A 16,866-nucleotide genomic window follows, 5' to 3' on the forward strand; every position below is an offset into this window, starting at 1 on the left:
CTTGCTGTGGACACTTGTCCACTGGAAATTGGACTGAGGCCAAAAACTTACTTCACACAGAGCATCAAATTACCATTTGTTTGCCACCGTGACTATGAACTGGGTTTAAACCAGTGAGATAAAGGTGAAAGGCTCCTATCCCATTACTCAATCCACTGAGCCATGCAACTTGCCTCCCACTGATAGCTCTCAATTACAATTAGCATAGATTGTACTTTTAATGGAGAGGGCCTGCACACTTCGTAGTCAGGGCTTTATGCCATTTAATTGCCATTGGCAAGGGCAGAGAGTCTGGGGACAGCTTTCCCAGAGTCAGAGTCTGAGACAATTTGAAGAGAGACCTCAAGCTTATGCCCATTGTTTTACTTCAGACGACTTCTTCCTTGCACAATCTCACATTCCTTGTCTTCTGCCCCACAGTGTAGGGGTGGACCACTTATCCAATGGCTAGGAGGAGAGGTCATCTCAGCAACCCTCCTTGCTATTCTGAGTGCAGGGCAAGTGGGCAATAGGGCAGGGGTAGAAAATCCAGAGGTCACTGTGACAAACCCCATAAATAACAGATTATCACAACACATCTTGGACTTTAAAGGGGAAAATGGTGCCGCGAATGCTACTTTTTCTTAACAGCAGTGTAGCCAGGTGATAGGTGTTACGCAATCCTAGACTGCAACTTCAGAATACTCTTAAAGGGAGTGTGTTAACTCAGATGAGCAAAACCAGCTCTAGCATGTATTTGCAGGGTTTCCATTGGAGTCAGTGCAGAGCTGCACACCTGCCATCCAAGGGCAGAACTCTGCGCCACCCAGTGGTCTATAACAACGTAACATGCTTGGTTCTGTTAATAACTCAGTGATTTTTTTTTTTGCAGTCACACTTGTTCGTGTTGCAGTTAGTGCACCGGCCATCAGTTCGTTCTGTGCTTCAAGGCTTGCTAAAGAAACGTCTTCTCCCCGCGGAACATTGTATCACTAAGAGTGAGTTTTGTATGTGTATGAGAGAGAGAGAGAGAGAATGTATTAGAGACGAGGTGGATGAGGGATTATCTTTTATTGGATCAGCTTCTATTGGTGAGAGAGACAAGCTTTGAATCTACTCAGAGCTCTTCTTCAGCTAAAAAAAATGTAACCCCCTCCTGTCCACCATGCCAGCGTGGAGTTGTTCAAGGCAGGATAAGTCTGCCTTGTGGCTTTTTACACAGCTTTGGGGGTCTGGGCCTGAGGTTCCTCAGTGTACTCTGCTTTGTGTGCCAGTGTGTATTCAACTCAGACCAGACCCACTCAGACAAACCATCAGGAACAAAGTTATATTCTGTAAGAAAACATAGAACAGGATTACAGTCCAGCAGCTTCCTCTCTCCCTGCCTCATGCTCCCAGCTTCAGGAGAGCTCTGTGTAAGCTCGAAAGCTTGTCTCTCTCACCAACAGTAGTTGGTTCAATAAAGGATATTACCTCACCCACCTTGTCTTTATAATATCCCGGGACCTACCTGGCTACAACACTGCAAACAATGACTGTATTAACTGTATTAATTGTATTAACCAAGACTATCCAGAGTGCCTTATACTCAGTTATAATATTTTATTCCTACACCATTTTTACTCACCTACTGAAACTTTTAATAACACGGGCCTGGGCTTGCCAGAGCATCATGCTGTTTGGCTACCTCCCTGGCATACTCTGATTCTGGATTGGGAAATGGGGCAGAGCAACCAATGATGTTCGCTTTACACAACCGAAGAACTCTGTCAGGCTGGGGGAATCCCTAGCCATGTCAGCTTTTTATGACTCAGAGATCCTCCCAAGCTGGGGGAATCCCTAGCTGTCCATTTAGGGCTGCTTTCCATCCCCTTTGCAGCACAAATTGGACAAACAGGGGCTGAGCGCCCAGCCCTGTAACTTTTCAGTATGTGATGGTTTCTCTAAATTTGATTTTTATCATACTTATGCTCATATTCACTTGTGCACACAATACCTGACTTAAGTATATAGGATTCTATGCAGTTTATCAGGGCAGGGGAAGGCACTATTTGCACAGCTAGACTTCAAGCAGCTACATTAGAAACCATAGTGCATGTGTGGTTTCTTTCGCATACATATACCATCTTCCTAAACAGTCAAGAGGAACTTCAGCAGCGTGGCAGCCTCCTCTGGCAATGCAACACTAAATGGTGAGGATGGAGTGGAGCAGACAGCTATTAAAGTGTCTCTGAAATGTCCAATCACATTCCGGCGAATCCAGCTCCCAGCGAGAGGCCATGATTGCAAGCATGTACAAGTGAGTGCATTTCAGTGTCCTGACATTTTTCCCTGTGCTGTGCATCACAATGTCTTTTGAGTGGTTTTGTGAATTTGTCTGTTTTTCATATAGATTTTGTGGTTCAAGATTATATTTTAAATTTGTCTAATTTCAACCAAAGGGCGTGACTGTTTTTTAAATAAATGCTAAGTTGTTCAATTGATGATGAAAGCTTTAATTCCTCTTATCCTATTGCAAAATCACATGGAGTGAAATGAATGAAATAAGAAATGTCACATAACATTTCACTTGTAATCGTGAATAATACCATCATTGGCCAGATCCTGAGGTTGCTACTGAGACTCCAGTCCTGAAACACTTACACATGTCAGTAATCCCATTGAACTCAGTGGAACTACTCATGTTTGTGTTTGGAGGAACAGCGCCTGAGTCCTTACGCAGGCAAACAGGCAAGCTGCTACTGACTTCATTGACAGAGTAAAAACTAAGTAAGGACATCAATTAAAAAAGTAAGGCCTTCCAGATTTGGCCCAAAATGCTCTGTGTCCAGTCTCTGGTGGCTTGGCTCACCTTTATTCCCAGGCATTTGAAAATGGGGTGAGGAAGTATTGGAGGGATCAGCTGGGGACTGAGTTTTTAAGTTACCCAGTTTTATTGGTTGTGGGTCCTCTTGAATTGTACTGCTGCACTCAAGGAATTATTTGTGAAGTATTTTTAAGCCATAGAAAATATGGTCAGCACTTGGCTTTAGCATTTTGTAAATGTAAATAAATAAACATAATGCATCTGCTTGTTTTGAACAATTCCTCTTATCAATCACTATCCAAGAAAATGATCCCCCTTCTTTGTCTTCATTTTTTTACCAAGGGGAGAAATGTTAGAAAGTCTTATGTGCCTTTATGCAGCAGGGGAAAGGATATTTCCCGTAAGCCACCTTCTTACTTCTGTAGATTTATGTCTCAGTGCTTGCAGTCTTGTTTCTCCACTGTCTGCAGTTTTATTTTTGCTCAGTTGGCTCAGTTAATATGGTCTCTTTGTGTGTGTGTGTGTGTGTGTGTCTGACTTGCAGTGCTTTGATCTGGAATCTTACTTGCAACTGAACTGTGAACGAGGAACTTGGAGGTGTCCTGTATGCAAGTAAGTGAAATGTTATGTCAAATGCAAGTTTCATAGAATTTGTCCTAAGTTATCTTCCAAAACAAACAATAAGAGGCGATAGGATAGATATGTTTAAAATTGTTGAAAAGAATGGAGAAGGCCACTAAAAATGTTTGGTTTATCTTGTTCCATGTTATACAAATATGGGGACACTCCATGATATTTAAAAGGCAACAAAATTAAAATGAATGAAAGAAAATACTTTCCCCTGCAATTCATAACCTGTGGATCACTGATTCAGGATATTAATGAGGCAAGGAGTTGTGCAGGATTCAGAAGAGGTTTGAACCTTTATATTGATAAGATTGGGTACCTACCAGGTTATTTCAGCTAGGATAATAGTTCCTAAGGCTGTCATTCCTTATGCACCACAGCATGAACTCCAAGTAAATTAAGGAAGAAACTCTCTACCAAGCAGTGGTGGCATTGGACAATTGAATTGTGGGTTCATTGCCTTCCTCTGGATCATCAAGCGTAAGCCACAGTCAGAGAGAAGAAGGTCTTCTGGTCTGTTCTGAGATTGCATTTCTGTTCTTCTATGTTGTAATTCACAAATGACTGAACTTCAGATGAATAGATATTAAAGTGCTCCCATTCAGTACCCCCACTGGGGAAATATAGGCAAGGTCACGTTTTAGAGGTGGAAATCAATCTACTGTAGAGTGGGGGAGGAAATCTACACTGAGCTTGAAACAGTAATGCACTGCTCCTTGTAATATTTTAACCTGGGGATGGGCTAGTCACAAAACCCAAGATCCTGAAGAAAGTGTGTGGCACATCCAGGAACTGAACAGGTCCCAGTCTGGTGATTTACCCCCTAAACCATCCTTCCGCTCTATATACATACATGCAGCTATTACAATTTAGGGTTCTTCCTTTCTAGTAAAACTGCTCTACTGGAGGGCTTGGAGGTCGACCAGTATATGTGGGGTATTCTGAATGCTATACAAAAGTAAGTGAACGCTTTTTATTTCCAGTTTTGGTTTTGACCAGCTGCTTCAGTTCTCTGCTTGGGTTAAAAAGACTTTCCCCAGTTGTATGTAATGATTAGGGCTGTTTAAAAGTATTAGATCTGAAAGTTGCAAGGGGGAGACTGAATAGCTTGGGTTACTGAGTATGAAGCTTGTCACCTGTTCAGTTCCAGGGCAGGTTAGCAGTAAATGAAATTCATTATAAATCTGATGGTTCTTTGGTAGCTTAGGACACGTGACTTTGTCTCAGTCTGGTTGTTAATGGACCTGGTTCCTCATTGGCACTCTTGATGGCAGACTCATCAGAGAGGCAAAAGATGGAATGGGGAATGAACTATTTTCTCGCTCTTAGAAGTGATCCATCTAACTTGGGTTGGTGCCACTTTAAGCAGGACCGTACAGAGATGTTTGCAATGCTGCAGTCCTACTGTACCCACTTGTGGACAAAGGGAGGAGTTCATTTTTCAAGGGCTCTGAAACTATCACCTTTTAAGAGTGCTGCCTACACGCTCTTTGCAAAGGAAACACTTTGAGGTTGTATTGTGTTTGGGGCAAATGGAATTCACAAGTTACAATGCAGCTTTTCGTGGGAAGTTCAAGAGAACTGATAGCAAAGCAAGAGCCAGTGATATTGTAAGTTGTTTCTGTCTTACAGCTCTGAGTTTGAAGAAGTTACAATCGACCCAACATGCAGTTGGAGGCCAGTCCCTATAAAGTCAGATATTCACATCAAAGATGATCCAGATGGCATTCCTTCCAAGAGATTTAAAACCATGAGTCCCAGCCAGATGATCATGCCAAATGTGATGGAGATGATTGCAGCTTTGGGTCCTGGCCCGTCACCTTACCCATCCCTTCCACCTCCACCAGGGGGCAATAACTCCACTGAGTATGGTAACCAAGGTTGGTTTTATTGTTTCAAGAGTATAGAAGACATATCCCAAAAATGGTTGAGTGTTTCAGTCAGTTTTTGTGATCCACGTGCGTAGCAGTGTAATCTATGAATGCCCTTGCATGGAAGATTGTTTGAGCAAGTAAGAAAATATACAGCTACTGATAAGAAACACTAAAGCAGCCCTTTCACTTTAGAATGTATTTAGGCAAAAATCTTTAATGAAGTAAATCAATTATTCTCACCCATTTTATGATAAAGCACCTCTATCCCCCCCTACAATGGATGGGCAGCGGCTGCTCCCATGTCTGCTTGTGTCATGCCCCAACACAGTTCCCTTCATCTTGCTTTCTGTCCATTTCCTCCATCCCTCCCTTTGGTGACTTCCTTTCCCTGTTCCCGCTCTACAGAAGGCCACATACTGCTGAGGGTGATAACCATGGAGAAGCTTGGGCCAGTGGGCTGCCGTCTGAGCCTGCAGTCCTGTACATGTAAGCTTCTCCATTGGCCAGCTTCATTAAGGGCCACTGTGGGTGTAGGGACAGAAGGTGGGCAACTTTTAAAGAACCATACACCACTTTGCTGAGAAGCACAGGAGTGTTTTTGCATTAGGAAGTCAGATTTAGAGTCATGCAAATTTCTCCGCCACCACATGCCCCAAGGTTGGGAAACACTGGACTAAATGCAGGCAGTGGAGGTATCTGTTCAAGGACCTGGTATATTGGGAATGACTAGATTATAGGGGCAGGTAGTAGCTCAAATTCTCATGATATTGTTGTAATCTAGAGACAATTATCTTTGCAGTGGTATGATATGACTCTCAGTACAACTCTCAATAGTTTCAGAAAATGTCATTACAAGACAAGAGTTGTGCTTCTTTCAGGCATTTTGGAGAGAATATATATATAATTTGCTCCAATGATTGTGAGACCAACAACAGATTATCCAGCTTTTTGAATTATCAAGTAGGTGAACAAACACTATTACAATATAATGGGTACTCCATCACAAAGTGTGTTTCACTCAGTCAACAGGGAGGAAGCGTAGTTAGAGCATGAGACCAGGAGTCACTTAATTTGGGTTTTGCTCCTTGCTCTTCCCACTGACTGTGACACCTGGGGCAAATTACCTCTTTTCCTCTCATTACAATAGCCGTGCAGTGAGGCTGAGTGCTTAAAAGCATTTAATGTCCTCTGATGAAAGGCACTGTAGAAGGACAAAGTCGTAGCAATAGTACTTCTTTGATGTTCGTAGCTTAGTTGTAGTTATTTATTGCAATATTTTCCAGTATAGCAGTAAACACACTGCAGTATGAGACCTCACTCCAGCTCCCTGCTACTAAATCTTTCCTGAGAAGTGGGGTGAGACCAGCTGTGTACTGTGAGACTTATCCGGTTTGCAGATTAGCAAAGTGAGAATTAGCAAGGCTCTACAGCATTTACATGATAGATCAAAGTCCCAGCTTCTTTGAGAAATACTCTTACATGGCTAATGACTTCTATTCCTCTGAGATTAAACTTCAGCTTAAAATGAGCTGTGCTGAAAAGCAAATGATGCAGATACTTCAGTTTGTCAAACTACCTGCTTGACTTGAACATTTAAAGCTGCTCTACTTCAGCTGACAAACTGCAAACAAGCTCCAAAGCCGTTGTATTATTTCAGAGCTCAATATGATCCCATTCAGTGGCTTATATGATAGCTTGGTAGCTTTAGTTCAGTTTCGACTGTTCATATCAAGTAAACCACCAGAGTTGGCAGCCCAGTTGGAAGTCTTAACAGAGACACCCAGGATAGAAAAGGATATGGAGGGTGAACTTATCTGTACACCTATAGAGGATCAGTTCAGAAGAGAGTTGGAGCACAGTGGCTGGAATGGAATGGAGCAAAACACACTGGTCCTGACCATACAGTACTTTATCTGCAGACAAAAATCAGAGTAGCAGCCGTGTTAGTCTGTATCCGCAAAAAGAACAGGAGTACTTGTGACACCTTAGAGACTAACAAATTTATTAGAGCATAAGCTTTCGTGGGCTACAGCCCACTTCATCGGATGCATAGAATGGAACATACAGTAAGAAGATATATATATATATAGACACAGAGAGAAGGTGGAAGTTGCCATACAAACTGTAAGAGGCTAATTAATTAAGATGAGCTATTATCAGCCGGAGAAAAAAACTTTTGTAGTGATAATATCCTCACACCTTCTTGTCAACTGTCTAAGGGGGCCATCTTGATTATCACGACAAAAGTTTTTTTCTCTGGCTGATAATAGCGCATCTTAACTAATTAGACTCTTACAATTTGTATGGCAACTTCCACCATCTCTGTATGTGTGTGTGTGTGTGTATATATATATATATATATCTTCTTACTATATGTTCCATTCTATGCATCCAATGAAGTGGGCTGTAGCCCACAAAAGCTGATGCTCTAATAAATTTGTTAGTCTTTAAGGTGCCACAAGTACTCCTGTTCTTTTTGCAGACAAATAGAGGATTTTATTCTCTAGATATGGCAATTCCCCATCCCGCACCAGTTCTAACTTCATTTAAAACTAGGTGAGTGAGGGCTAAAACCGAAACATTTATTTTGAAAGCCCCTGGAACTTCTGTGCTTCAAGGAACTCAGACTCAAACCAACCTCACTTTAGTTTTGGAAATACATTAATCTTCCATTCAGAATGTGCACTTTGTGTTTTAAAATGTTGGCCACAGTCAGATTGTAACACTGCAAATTAAAAGAATGAATGCCTAAAAAGGTAGATCATTAATGTTCAGTTTTCCAAATGACTGAGTGAATTTTATTAAGTTTTGTGAAAACAAGGAATATGATAGCACAGGCTTGAGCCAAAGCATTGAGGCCTCTTCTGTATTAATCTTAAAGGAAGCTATATGTTTATTCCAAAGAGGGGGCAGTAAAATAGATGCCAACTGTGAGCACAGTAACTTCCTTATGCAGTTCTGCCAATAAGACGCCAGATGAACTGCAACAAGCGTGTAATCCTAGTTAGACAATAATCTTTAGGAACAAAGACCACCACATACTTTTGGACTTGGACATCAGTCAAATTTGAACCCATGTCCCCAGAAGTGGAATGTCCTCCAGGATTTTATGTCTTCACTATTGTGTATTGTTTTTCTCCTTTCTTAAATGAATGTGCTAAGTTGAAGTGGTTGCCATTTAAAATACCAGCATTTGCCAAGTTACTACATGAATGTATCTGAACTGCTCCAGTTTCCCCTTATTCATAGAATAGGAACTATGTGCTATCAATCGGTGAATGGTTAGCTTTCTGTGGAAGACGACATATAAGAGACTGGTTTGGTATTTGTTTCTCTTCCTCTACTTTGCTCTAGTACACAGAACAAAATTCCACAGTAAGAGTCCAAATCACTGCATTGCACTGTTGAGGGAACAGTGTGAGAAAGCTAAGAGTCTCTTTCATGGTAACTCTTTTTTGGCTTTTTTTAGGCAACAATTACCAAGGTCATGGCAATTTTGATTTCCCTCATGGGAATCCTGGTGGAACTTCTATGAATGACTTCATGCATGGGCCACAGCTGTCTCACCCTCCAGACATGCCCAGCAGCATGGCAGCTCTTGACAAACCCCTCAGTCACCCCATGCAAGAATCAGTAAGTAACCTTACACCAGATCTTTCTGATTTTTCCTTATGCAGGTTGCGGGTCTTGCAGCACTAGAGGAGTCTGTATCGGACTGTGAGCTGTTCTTAGCTCTTAGTGGATTCCCCCTTGTCAATTCTTAAAAAAGATATGTCCTGGTAATAGAGTCAGAAGTGGCACTTTTAGTGTCTGGTTTGGGGCCTGTGAAGCAGCAGTTCTGAGCTTTTTGAGCTGTCAGTTAAGCTTGTCTAGCTGAAAGAGACAGCCTGGTCCAGTATGTTAGTCGTAGTGGTTTGCACTGGCACATGGAAAATATAGATTTCATTCCTAGTGTTTCATTCCCGAGGCAGCAGGGTCTGTAAATACTCATCCTCAGCAGAGAGCCTGTTAAAGCATTGCACTGGTGCTATCTTGTCTGCCTTTGTCCTTTGGAACAGAATTTTGCATCACAGCATTATAACACTGTATCCTTCCCAAGGTTAACTGAGGGGGGAGGAGGGTAAACAGCCTGTAAACTGGTCTGGCAGGACGTAGGAGAGTACCTTGGATGAGGAGAGGTAGACCTGTGGATTTCAAGGCTAGATGCCAGCTATGCTCTGAAAGGACATCAGTTGTTGAGGAGAGAAAAAAACAGAGGATGCTCATATCTCAGATGGAGACACAAGACTGGCAGGTTAGGAACAGAGTTTGTTCATTTCAGAACACTGGATTGTGATTATTTCATGTACCGAACTTTATATCCAGAAAATACAGCACTTCAGCAACAGTAGCAGTACAAAACCTACCAGCAACACTTAGCTTTTAGGCTTGGCTAATCATCTGTTTTAAGCAAAGCAGTAAAATTTAATGTATATACACATATCCCCCTCTGTATTTGTGTAAGTAACAGTGTAGGGGCTGTATATCATCTGGCAATGTGTTACATGCAACGGAAGAACGCAAAACTTGACATGTCAGATGTGCTGCGTTTTTAGTGAGTGTTGTGAAGCACATTTACAGTGTGTAACATGGACATGTGGTGGCAGCAGCTTAGGTCAGGTCTCTTCTAGATGGCAGCAGGTTTTTCTGAAAGAAGATGGTGGGGAATTAGGAAGACAGTAAGAAAGGGAGCAGAGAAAAGGGAAGTTACAACAGGTCCAAGTGCCCCAACAGAAGGCTGGCAGCAGAGGAAAAGTCCAGAAACCATAGCAACTTCATGAATTGTAGGTTAAATAAGCAATAGTGCAAGGCATATGTACAAGCCTTGGGAAATCAGCTTGTTGAACCATCCAGACTATCTGTATCAGAGTCAACTGAAATAGCCCTAAAATGTACTATAGAGAGGATTTGCTACCAGCAAGAACTTTCCATGCAAAGCAACTATCCCTTTGTATAAAGGCTGCAAGGACTTCTGCTTTGCCTCCAGCTATGAAACACTTCAAACAAGAGTCCTAAGCCAGCCAGTTCATCAGAGTTAAGCAATGTCACTGCTCCTCTAGTTGACCCAGTGACATTTCACATGACAAGTGGCGGAAGATTCAAAAGGCAAGTGGTTTGATATTAGAATGCAGAGCTTGAGGAGTTGTGTGGCCAGCGGTAAGCTAAGAGAAAATATGAAGGGCAAAATTATCTCCAGTCTCTGGCCTTCACTTGGTGCAGGAGACTGAAGGGGCAATTATGGAGCTATTTACAGCTCCTTGATACTGTGGTCAGTTTGTGAGCTAGTTACTCATACTAGTTGGTAACGGATGGAACAGAGCTTTGCTTTGGTTCGCTTCCTCCTCACCGTGACATGCACCCTATGCTAGTGGAGGGGAGATGGCACTAAAGTAGGCTCCATCAGGTCTATATCAGCTGATAGTTCCTTCCTGCACATGAGGGGGATTCTCAGCTGACAAGTTATGGCCAGATTCCATCTCCCTTGTGCTGCTTGAATAGCACAAGGAAATGAGATTGGATTAGAGAATCTTTCCCTCAATCTTCAGCTATTTCCTGTAGAAGAGGTTACCGTATATACTCGTTCAAAAGCTGAATATTTTTGGTAAAAAAGTGATGCGTCAAAGAGCAGGGGTCGGCTTATAAACAAGTCTACACCAAAATTTGATGATTTTAAACTCTATGGAATCATTGAATTGAATATCTAATACATTGTCATTTTGTTTCCCTGGAGCGTCTGCAGGCATGGAACCCTTCAGCTCCCTTTGGCCACGGTTCGCAGCTCCCGTTGGCCACGGTTCGCAGCTCCCGTTGGCCACGGTTCGCAGCTCCCGTTGGCTGGGAACGGCGAACCGCGCCCACTGGGATCTGAGGGGCTCCATGCCTGTGAACGCTCCAGGTAAACAAAATGTCCAGGCCCGCTAGCGGCTTACTGTAATGGGCCAGGAGCCAAAGTTTGCCAACCCCTGAAATATAGGGTCGGCTTATGAAAGGGTCATACAGTTTTTACCTAACCATCTTGGGGGGTCGGCTTATAAACGAATGGGCTAATGAATGAGTATATACGGTATGTTAGGATTCTAATTTAGCTATTTGACTATTATAAAGTATCCATTTTTATCCCTTTGTCTTTCTTTCTCTTCCCTCCCTTAAAATGATAAATCTTGACTTGACTATAGCAAGCATTCAGGAAAGATTACTTTAAACCCACAGCGTTTCAGTCCCTGCATTTCATTGCACAGACTCATAAAGTGCATACCTGAACTGGACATAAATACATTAAAATAACTAAGTAACACACTGCATGATAAGAGATGTATTAACATAAAAAATGGTCATTGAGTAGTTTGTGTATGCTGTTTACCTTTAGCTCTATACAGATAGCTTGTTTATTATTCTGCTTCTCGCTGAATATAGAAATATAAAATTGCCATACCAATGGCCATCTAGGCCAGTGTCCTGTATCTAACTAACATTGACCAATGAATGCTGGATACTTCAGAGGAAGTTGCAAGTAATCCCATAATGGACTGTATAGAGTAGCCTGCATAGAGGGGAAGCTAGTGAAACTTGATCCTTCTTCACAGATCATGTAGATCACTCCAGGAAATGGAGATACAGTGTGGTGAGACATAGGTTCTTGTAACAGTGAATTCGATCATCAGAAATATCATTTGTCGACAGGGGTGTTCCACCTATGTAGCAAGAAGAGAAAATCAATCCCCAATCCAGCCTGAGGCTACAAGGGGAGAAATAAGCTCCCAGATTATAAAGAGTTTTGGTACTCTGTGGTGGGAAAGGCTCTTTACAAATGTAAGATAAGACTGCAACATAGTAAGCGCAATTCCTTCATATTTATATGTTTTCATAACATTTCAGCGGTTGCAAATAAGTTTTAAGGAGAAGGTTATTTCAGACTAATTTCAAGCCTATTGCTCTGAAAAGCAGAGGAGGAGAAGAATTCCATATGAACATGGTACTCAGATTAATAACGTACGTTCAGTAGCACTGTGACTCTCTGTGGTGAGATCCAAAGATGGGCTGCTGAATTTACATCTTAGTCCTTTTCCCACCGTCAATTTTCTGTTGAGGTCAAAGGAATATTAGGTTTTGGCTGGCATTTTCAAAATAGCTATGCAGGTGTACTTCACATCAAGATTCCTAGAACTTAGTGTCAGTCTTATAAATGTGGTCAGTGCTGTTTTGTGACATTAAATTGGAGAAGGGGCTTGCATCCCTATTTGTGGTATAAACTGCTATTGTATAGATTGTGTACATCTCCATTTGAAGTTATAGGAGTACAAAAACCCAGAAAAGTTTGTGGTCTTAGAAGTCTTTGGTGTGCATGCCACGCTGTAAAACGAAAGCAGTTTTGTTAGACTGTGCAGCCTGCTTTTTTATAATGTGGTTTAGTGTTTTTAAGTTAAAAAGATAGGGACATGAAGAAATTAAAGATGTCTGAGTGATGTTTAGAAATGCTGCATCCTGCTTTTGCATCCTCATGGGCTTTTTTTCACTGGTAGATTTTATGGGGTTTTATGGTCTTGAGTAAATAATACATTAAATAAGGTGAATTTAAAGCCCAAAATGTCTGTCTGAGACACAAGTTCACCTTATAATCAACACTTAAATGTAGAGTTAGACATTGGTCTGTAATGCAGCTTTTTTGGATTCCCTGTCCTTTGATGATGTTCTGAACAATCATTGTCCATCCAGCAAATAGTTCAGTCACCAAAATATTTATCTGACTAGTCAGAAATATCATTTGTCAACAGTGGTGTTCACATATTGCCTAAAATATTTCTCTGCTTTGAAGTGTGTCTATCTGAGAACATAAGAATGGCTCTTGGTTTAAATAATTGGTTTTATAAATTTCTTGCAGTTATTCCAGCATGCTCATACTGTTGTGCCTGTTGGGTTTAAATGGCATAAATTAAACAGGAGTCCAAGATAATCATATTTTTTTTAAAAAAGTTCCCATTTTATCAACACTACTTTGAATTATTAAAAATAAATATTTTTTTAAAAAATCTAGCTCATTTTCCCAGACATCTGGTGTACATTTATTCACTTTGTTAGATAGACAGTGACTGTCCAATTTTTCTTGCATTTCATAACGTTACTAGCTTTGACACTCATTTACAGTAGGGCCTGTACTGGTATCACTACATCAGTGAGGGGTATGAATTTTTTTTCTTTTTTCTTTTTTTTTTTTTTTAACCGATCTAGTTATACCAGTAGAACCCTTACTGTGGACACAATTATACTAGCATAAAGGTGCTTTATACTCGTATAGAGCTTATTCCTCTTCCTGTATGGGAATAATTATACTGGCATAACAAAAGCCCACACTAGAGTGGGTTACACCACTTTAACTGTACCAGTATAAATAAAGGAGTGCAATTTTGTGTTGACAAGGCCTGAGGCTTCTTTGCACTATTCTGGCAGTATAAAGAGACCTAAATTACAGTTACACCCACTTTCAGCACCATTTACATAGCCAGAATATTGTAAAGGAACCTCTGTGTAAATGACAGTCAGGCCCACTGGAAATTAAAATACAGAATTGTAGATAAATATTTGAATAAAAATGACGGGTTTTTGACTGTTGTAAAATATTTCAATTTACATAGGCTTTTATAATAAACCTCCCTTTTACTTTCCAAAATTAAAATGTTCCAGCTAAATAACCTGACAATTCCCTTTGAAGTGAAAGGGTCAATTCTGACAGAGTTTTGCTGGCTTTTGTTGGTTTGTGTTGGATTGTTTTCATGCTGTTGTTTGCATTTGCTCTTTTATTTCAGCTCTACTTTATGGCAATATGTAGCATTCCTCAAAAAATGTTCACATTTGCTTATCCATCTACCCAATTGACGTGAACACATTGGTTCCATGAACATTCATGCACTTTTTTTCTTATGGCACCAAGGTCAAATTCACAGGAACACTCCAACATTAAAGGTAGCATGGAAAGGAAGGGGGGAAAGTAGGGCTTGTGCCCTTTGATTGCTTCTTTATGATGTGAATAGAAGAACAGAAGACCATTCCCCAAAATCCCAATAACAGAATTTTGAAGATTTGTTTAATTTGGAGGGTTGGAATTTTTTTGCACATCGAAATGTCGGGACTGACAAGTCCTCACCTTCTCGGATTTTGAAAGAGGACTTCTTGGATGACTCAGAGGTGGACTGGGAACTTTCTCAGCCTTTAACTGAAGGACAGAGATCCCTGACAAAGAAAGGTTTTCTGTCAGGTGTTTTTAATTAAGTAATAACCAGAATGGAGTAGAGTGTTGTTAATATTGCCAACTTAACCAAAATAGTCTGAATAACGATCACTTGTCTTCTCAGTTAAGCAGGTTTCCCTTGACTACCTTCTTTGATGTCACCATCCTACTATTTCTCCAGACATCCATAGACCCTTCCAGGAAAAACATGGTCATCCATACCTGGATTATTAATGCAAAGAAATAAGCAGAACCTTCCTACCCTGCTCTTTTCTCACCTTTAAGGCTTTGTTTGCTTATCATGAAGAAGCAAATAAATAGCACAAATCCAGTGCCCTCCCCCCTTTGCGGAAAACCTTTAAAGAGACAAACATTTCCTCTGATATTGGGATATGGGATTCTCTTTTCTGATGGCTTTTTTTTGTTTGTTTGTTTTAACATTCAGTTGAGGAATTTCATTTTCTTCAAACACCTTGAGCACTGTACCTTGTGGCCTCACTTTCTTTTCCTGCTTTTTTCCTCCTTCGCAGATCCCTCATCCTGGCAGCACTGATCAATCCCATAGTTCCATGCAGCAAGGTTTGCACGTACCTCACCCCAGCAGCCAGTCAGGGCAGCCATTACATCACAGTGGTCCTCCTACCCAGCAGTCCCGGCAGCCGCCACAGGCCGCTTCTAGCAACCATCCACACAGTGACCTGACTTTTAACCCCTCCTCAGCCTTAGAAGGTCAGGCTGGTGGACAGGGAGCATCTGACATGCCGGAGCCCTCACTGGATGTAAGTTTGTGTCATACTATCATCTGCCTGCCTTGGAATGTGCTTTACATTTCTGAGAGATGGCGGGGGAGGGCAGGGAGAGGGAAGGGGAAACAGCTTGCACAGCACATCATCGTTTCATGCATTGTTACATGAACGTAATCACTGAAGCTGAGATGGCAGGCGCTCTTGGCTTGCTGAGAAAACCTTTCTGTTGTAAGCAGCTGCATGACACACAAGCCATATCTTTGTTCTAGTGAGGGTGTTCCAAGCTTTTCTCAAGACAATAGATCATTTAAGCATCTGATTTGTTTTTCTTCTTTGGACTGGTGAGCCTGCATATTAAGGGCTAGATCCTGAAGTTTCCACAGGCCCTGAGTAAGGGGCAGGGCACAGTTGCCCTGCCCCAGGTGCATGGACTGAATTGTACTGAGAAAGTCATAGTTCAGAGCCTGCTTCCCCCCTTGCTCCTAGGACATAGTAATCTGCGCCAGCCTGGCATCACTTATCATCCCTTTCCATGCTAACTGGTGTCTGGGTGAAAGCTTTTCTCCACCCACACCCACCTGTGCAATAACAGCCCTGCAATGGCTGTTCTCCCTCACCATGCACTGACCAGCCCTGAGGGTAGCCACTGCAGGGGAGCAAGCTAAGAGAATGCCTTTTGTCCCTTTACTCCCCTGTTTGGTTGCTTAAGGCAGCTCATGACTGAATCCTGAGTTACTGCTGTATCCGTTTCAAAGCAAATCGTAATTCTCTCTTTCAAACAAGGTTAAGGAGTTAGTTTATCTGTCTCCAGGAATCCTTTTGGTCAGCCAAGCACTTCTTCAAACATACATTTCTTAATGCTAGGGTTTGGTTGTTTGGTTTGGTTTTGAATACCTTGCTCCAGTCCTCATATTTGCAGTCTCTAGTGTGAACTCCATAACTGGTGTGATTATAACTTCCAAAGAAGTGCTTACTGTTGTGCTGCATTCTTGCACATGTATTTATTGCTCATGCTTTTAAATGTCACAGAACAGCACCGTGTCTTTAAATAGCCATACTAAAGGAGGAAGGGTGGAAGTAGGGGAGACAGGGTGACCCACATCATTCTGGTCGTTCCTCCTTTAGTAACGCTGAAGGTTCTAGGCGGGTCAGTTTCTAAGGCCATGTCTACACTTACAAGCTTCCAGCAGCACAGCTGTACTGATACATGTGTGCTATGGTGAGAGCGCTCCTGTAGCCCATTATGCTGACGGGAGGGAGCTCTGCCATTGACATAATAAAACCAGCTCAACAAGCGGCGGTAGCTAGGTCAGTGGGAGAGCGTCTCCTGCCGACATAGCGCTGTGCACACGAGCACTTATGCTGGCAAAATGTCTGTTGCTCTGGGGGGTGTTTTTTCACACCCTGAGCGACAAAAGTTTTGTCCATATAAGTGCTAGTATAGACATGGCCTTACTGTGAGCCAGATTCTGCTGCCATTCTTAGCAAGCTCACACTGAAGCCATTGGGGGACGCACTTTGAGGGACAGCTATTGAACAAAGCCATTAAAGACCACATTCAAATAGTGTGAA

The 16,866-nt window shown here is 41.8% G+C and overlaps 1 protein-coding gene across 15 annotated transcripts in view; it reads left to right on the forward strand.

The window, feature by feature from the left end:
• ZMIZ1 (zinc finger MIZ-type containing 1) overlaps positions 1 to 16,866 on the forward strand; it is a 470,647-nt gene that overhangs the window by 447,228 nt on the left and 6,553 nt on the right. For 11 of the 15 annotated variants that reach the window (XM_084633918.1, XM_084633910.1, XM_084633922.1 and 8 more), the window contains 8 exons: positions 872 to 977; positions 2,118 to 2,278; positions 3,330 to 3,397; positions 4,302 to 4,370; positions 5,045 to 5,292; positions 5,692 to 5,772; positions 8,756 to 8,919; positions 15,079 to 15,327. In XM_084633918.1, the coding sequence (XP_084490044.1) occupies positions 872 to 977; positions 2,118 to 2,278; positions 3,330 to 3,397; positions 4,302 to 4,370; positions 5,045 to 5,292; positions 5,692 to 5,772; positions 8,756 to 8,919; positions 15,079 to 15,327 (1,146 nt within the window). The remainder of the gene's footprint in view (positions 1 to 871; positions 978 to 2,117; positions 2,279 to 3,329; positions 3,398 to 4,301; positions 4,371 to 5,044; positions 5,293 to 5,691; positions 5,773 to 8,755; positions 8,920 to 15,078; positions 15,328 to 16,866) is intronic. The other 4 variants (XM_084633923.1, XM_084633924.1, XM_084633916.1 and 1 more) reach the window with 2 other exon arrangements.

The sequence above is a fragment of the Lepidochelys olivacea genome (assembly GCF_965140295.1).
Source record: "Lepidochelys olivacea isolate rLepOli2 genome assembly, chromosome: 7".
NCBI lineage: Eukaryota > Metazoa > Chordata > Testudines > Cheloniidae > Lepidochelys > Lepidochelys olivacea.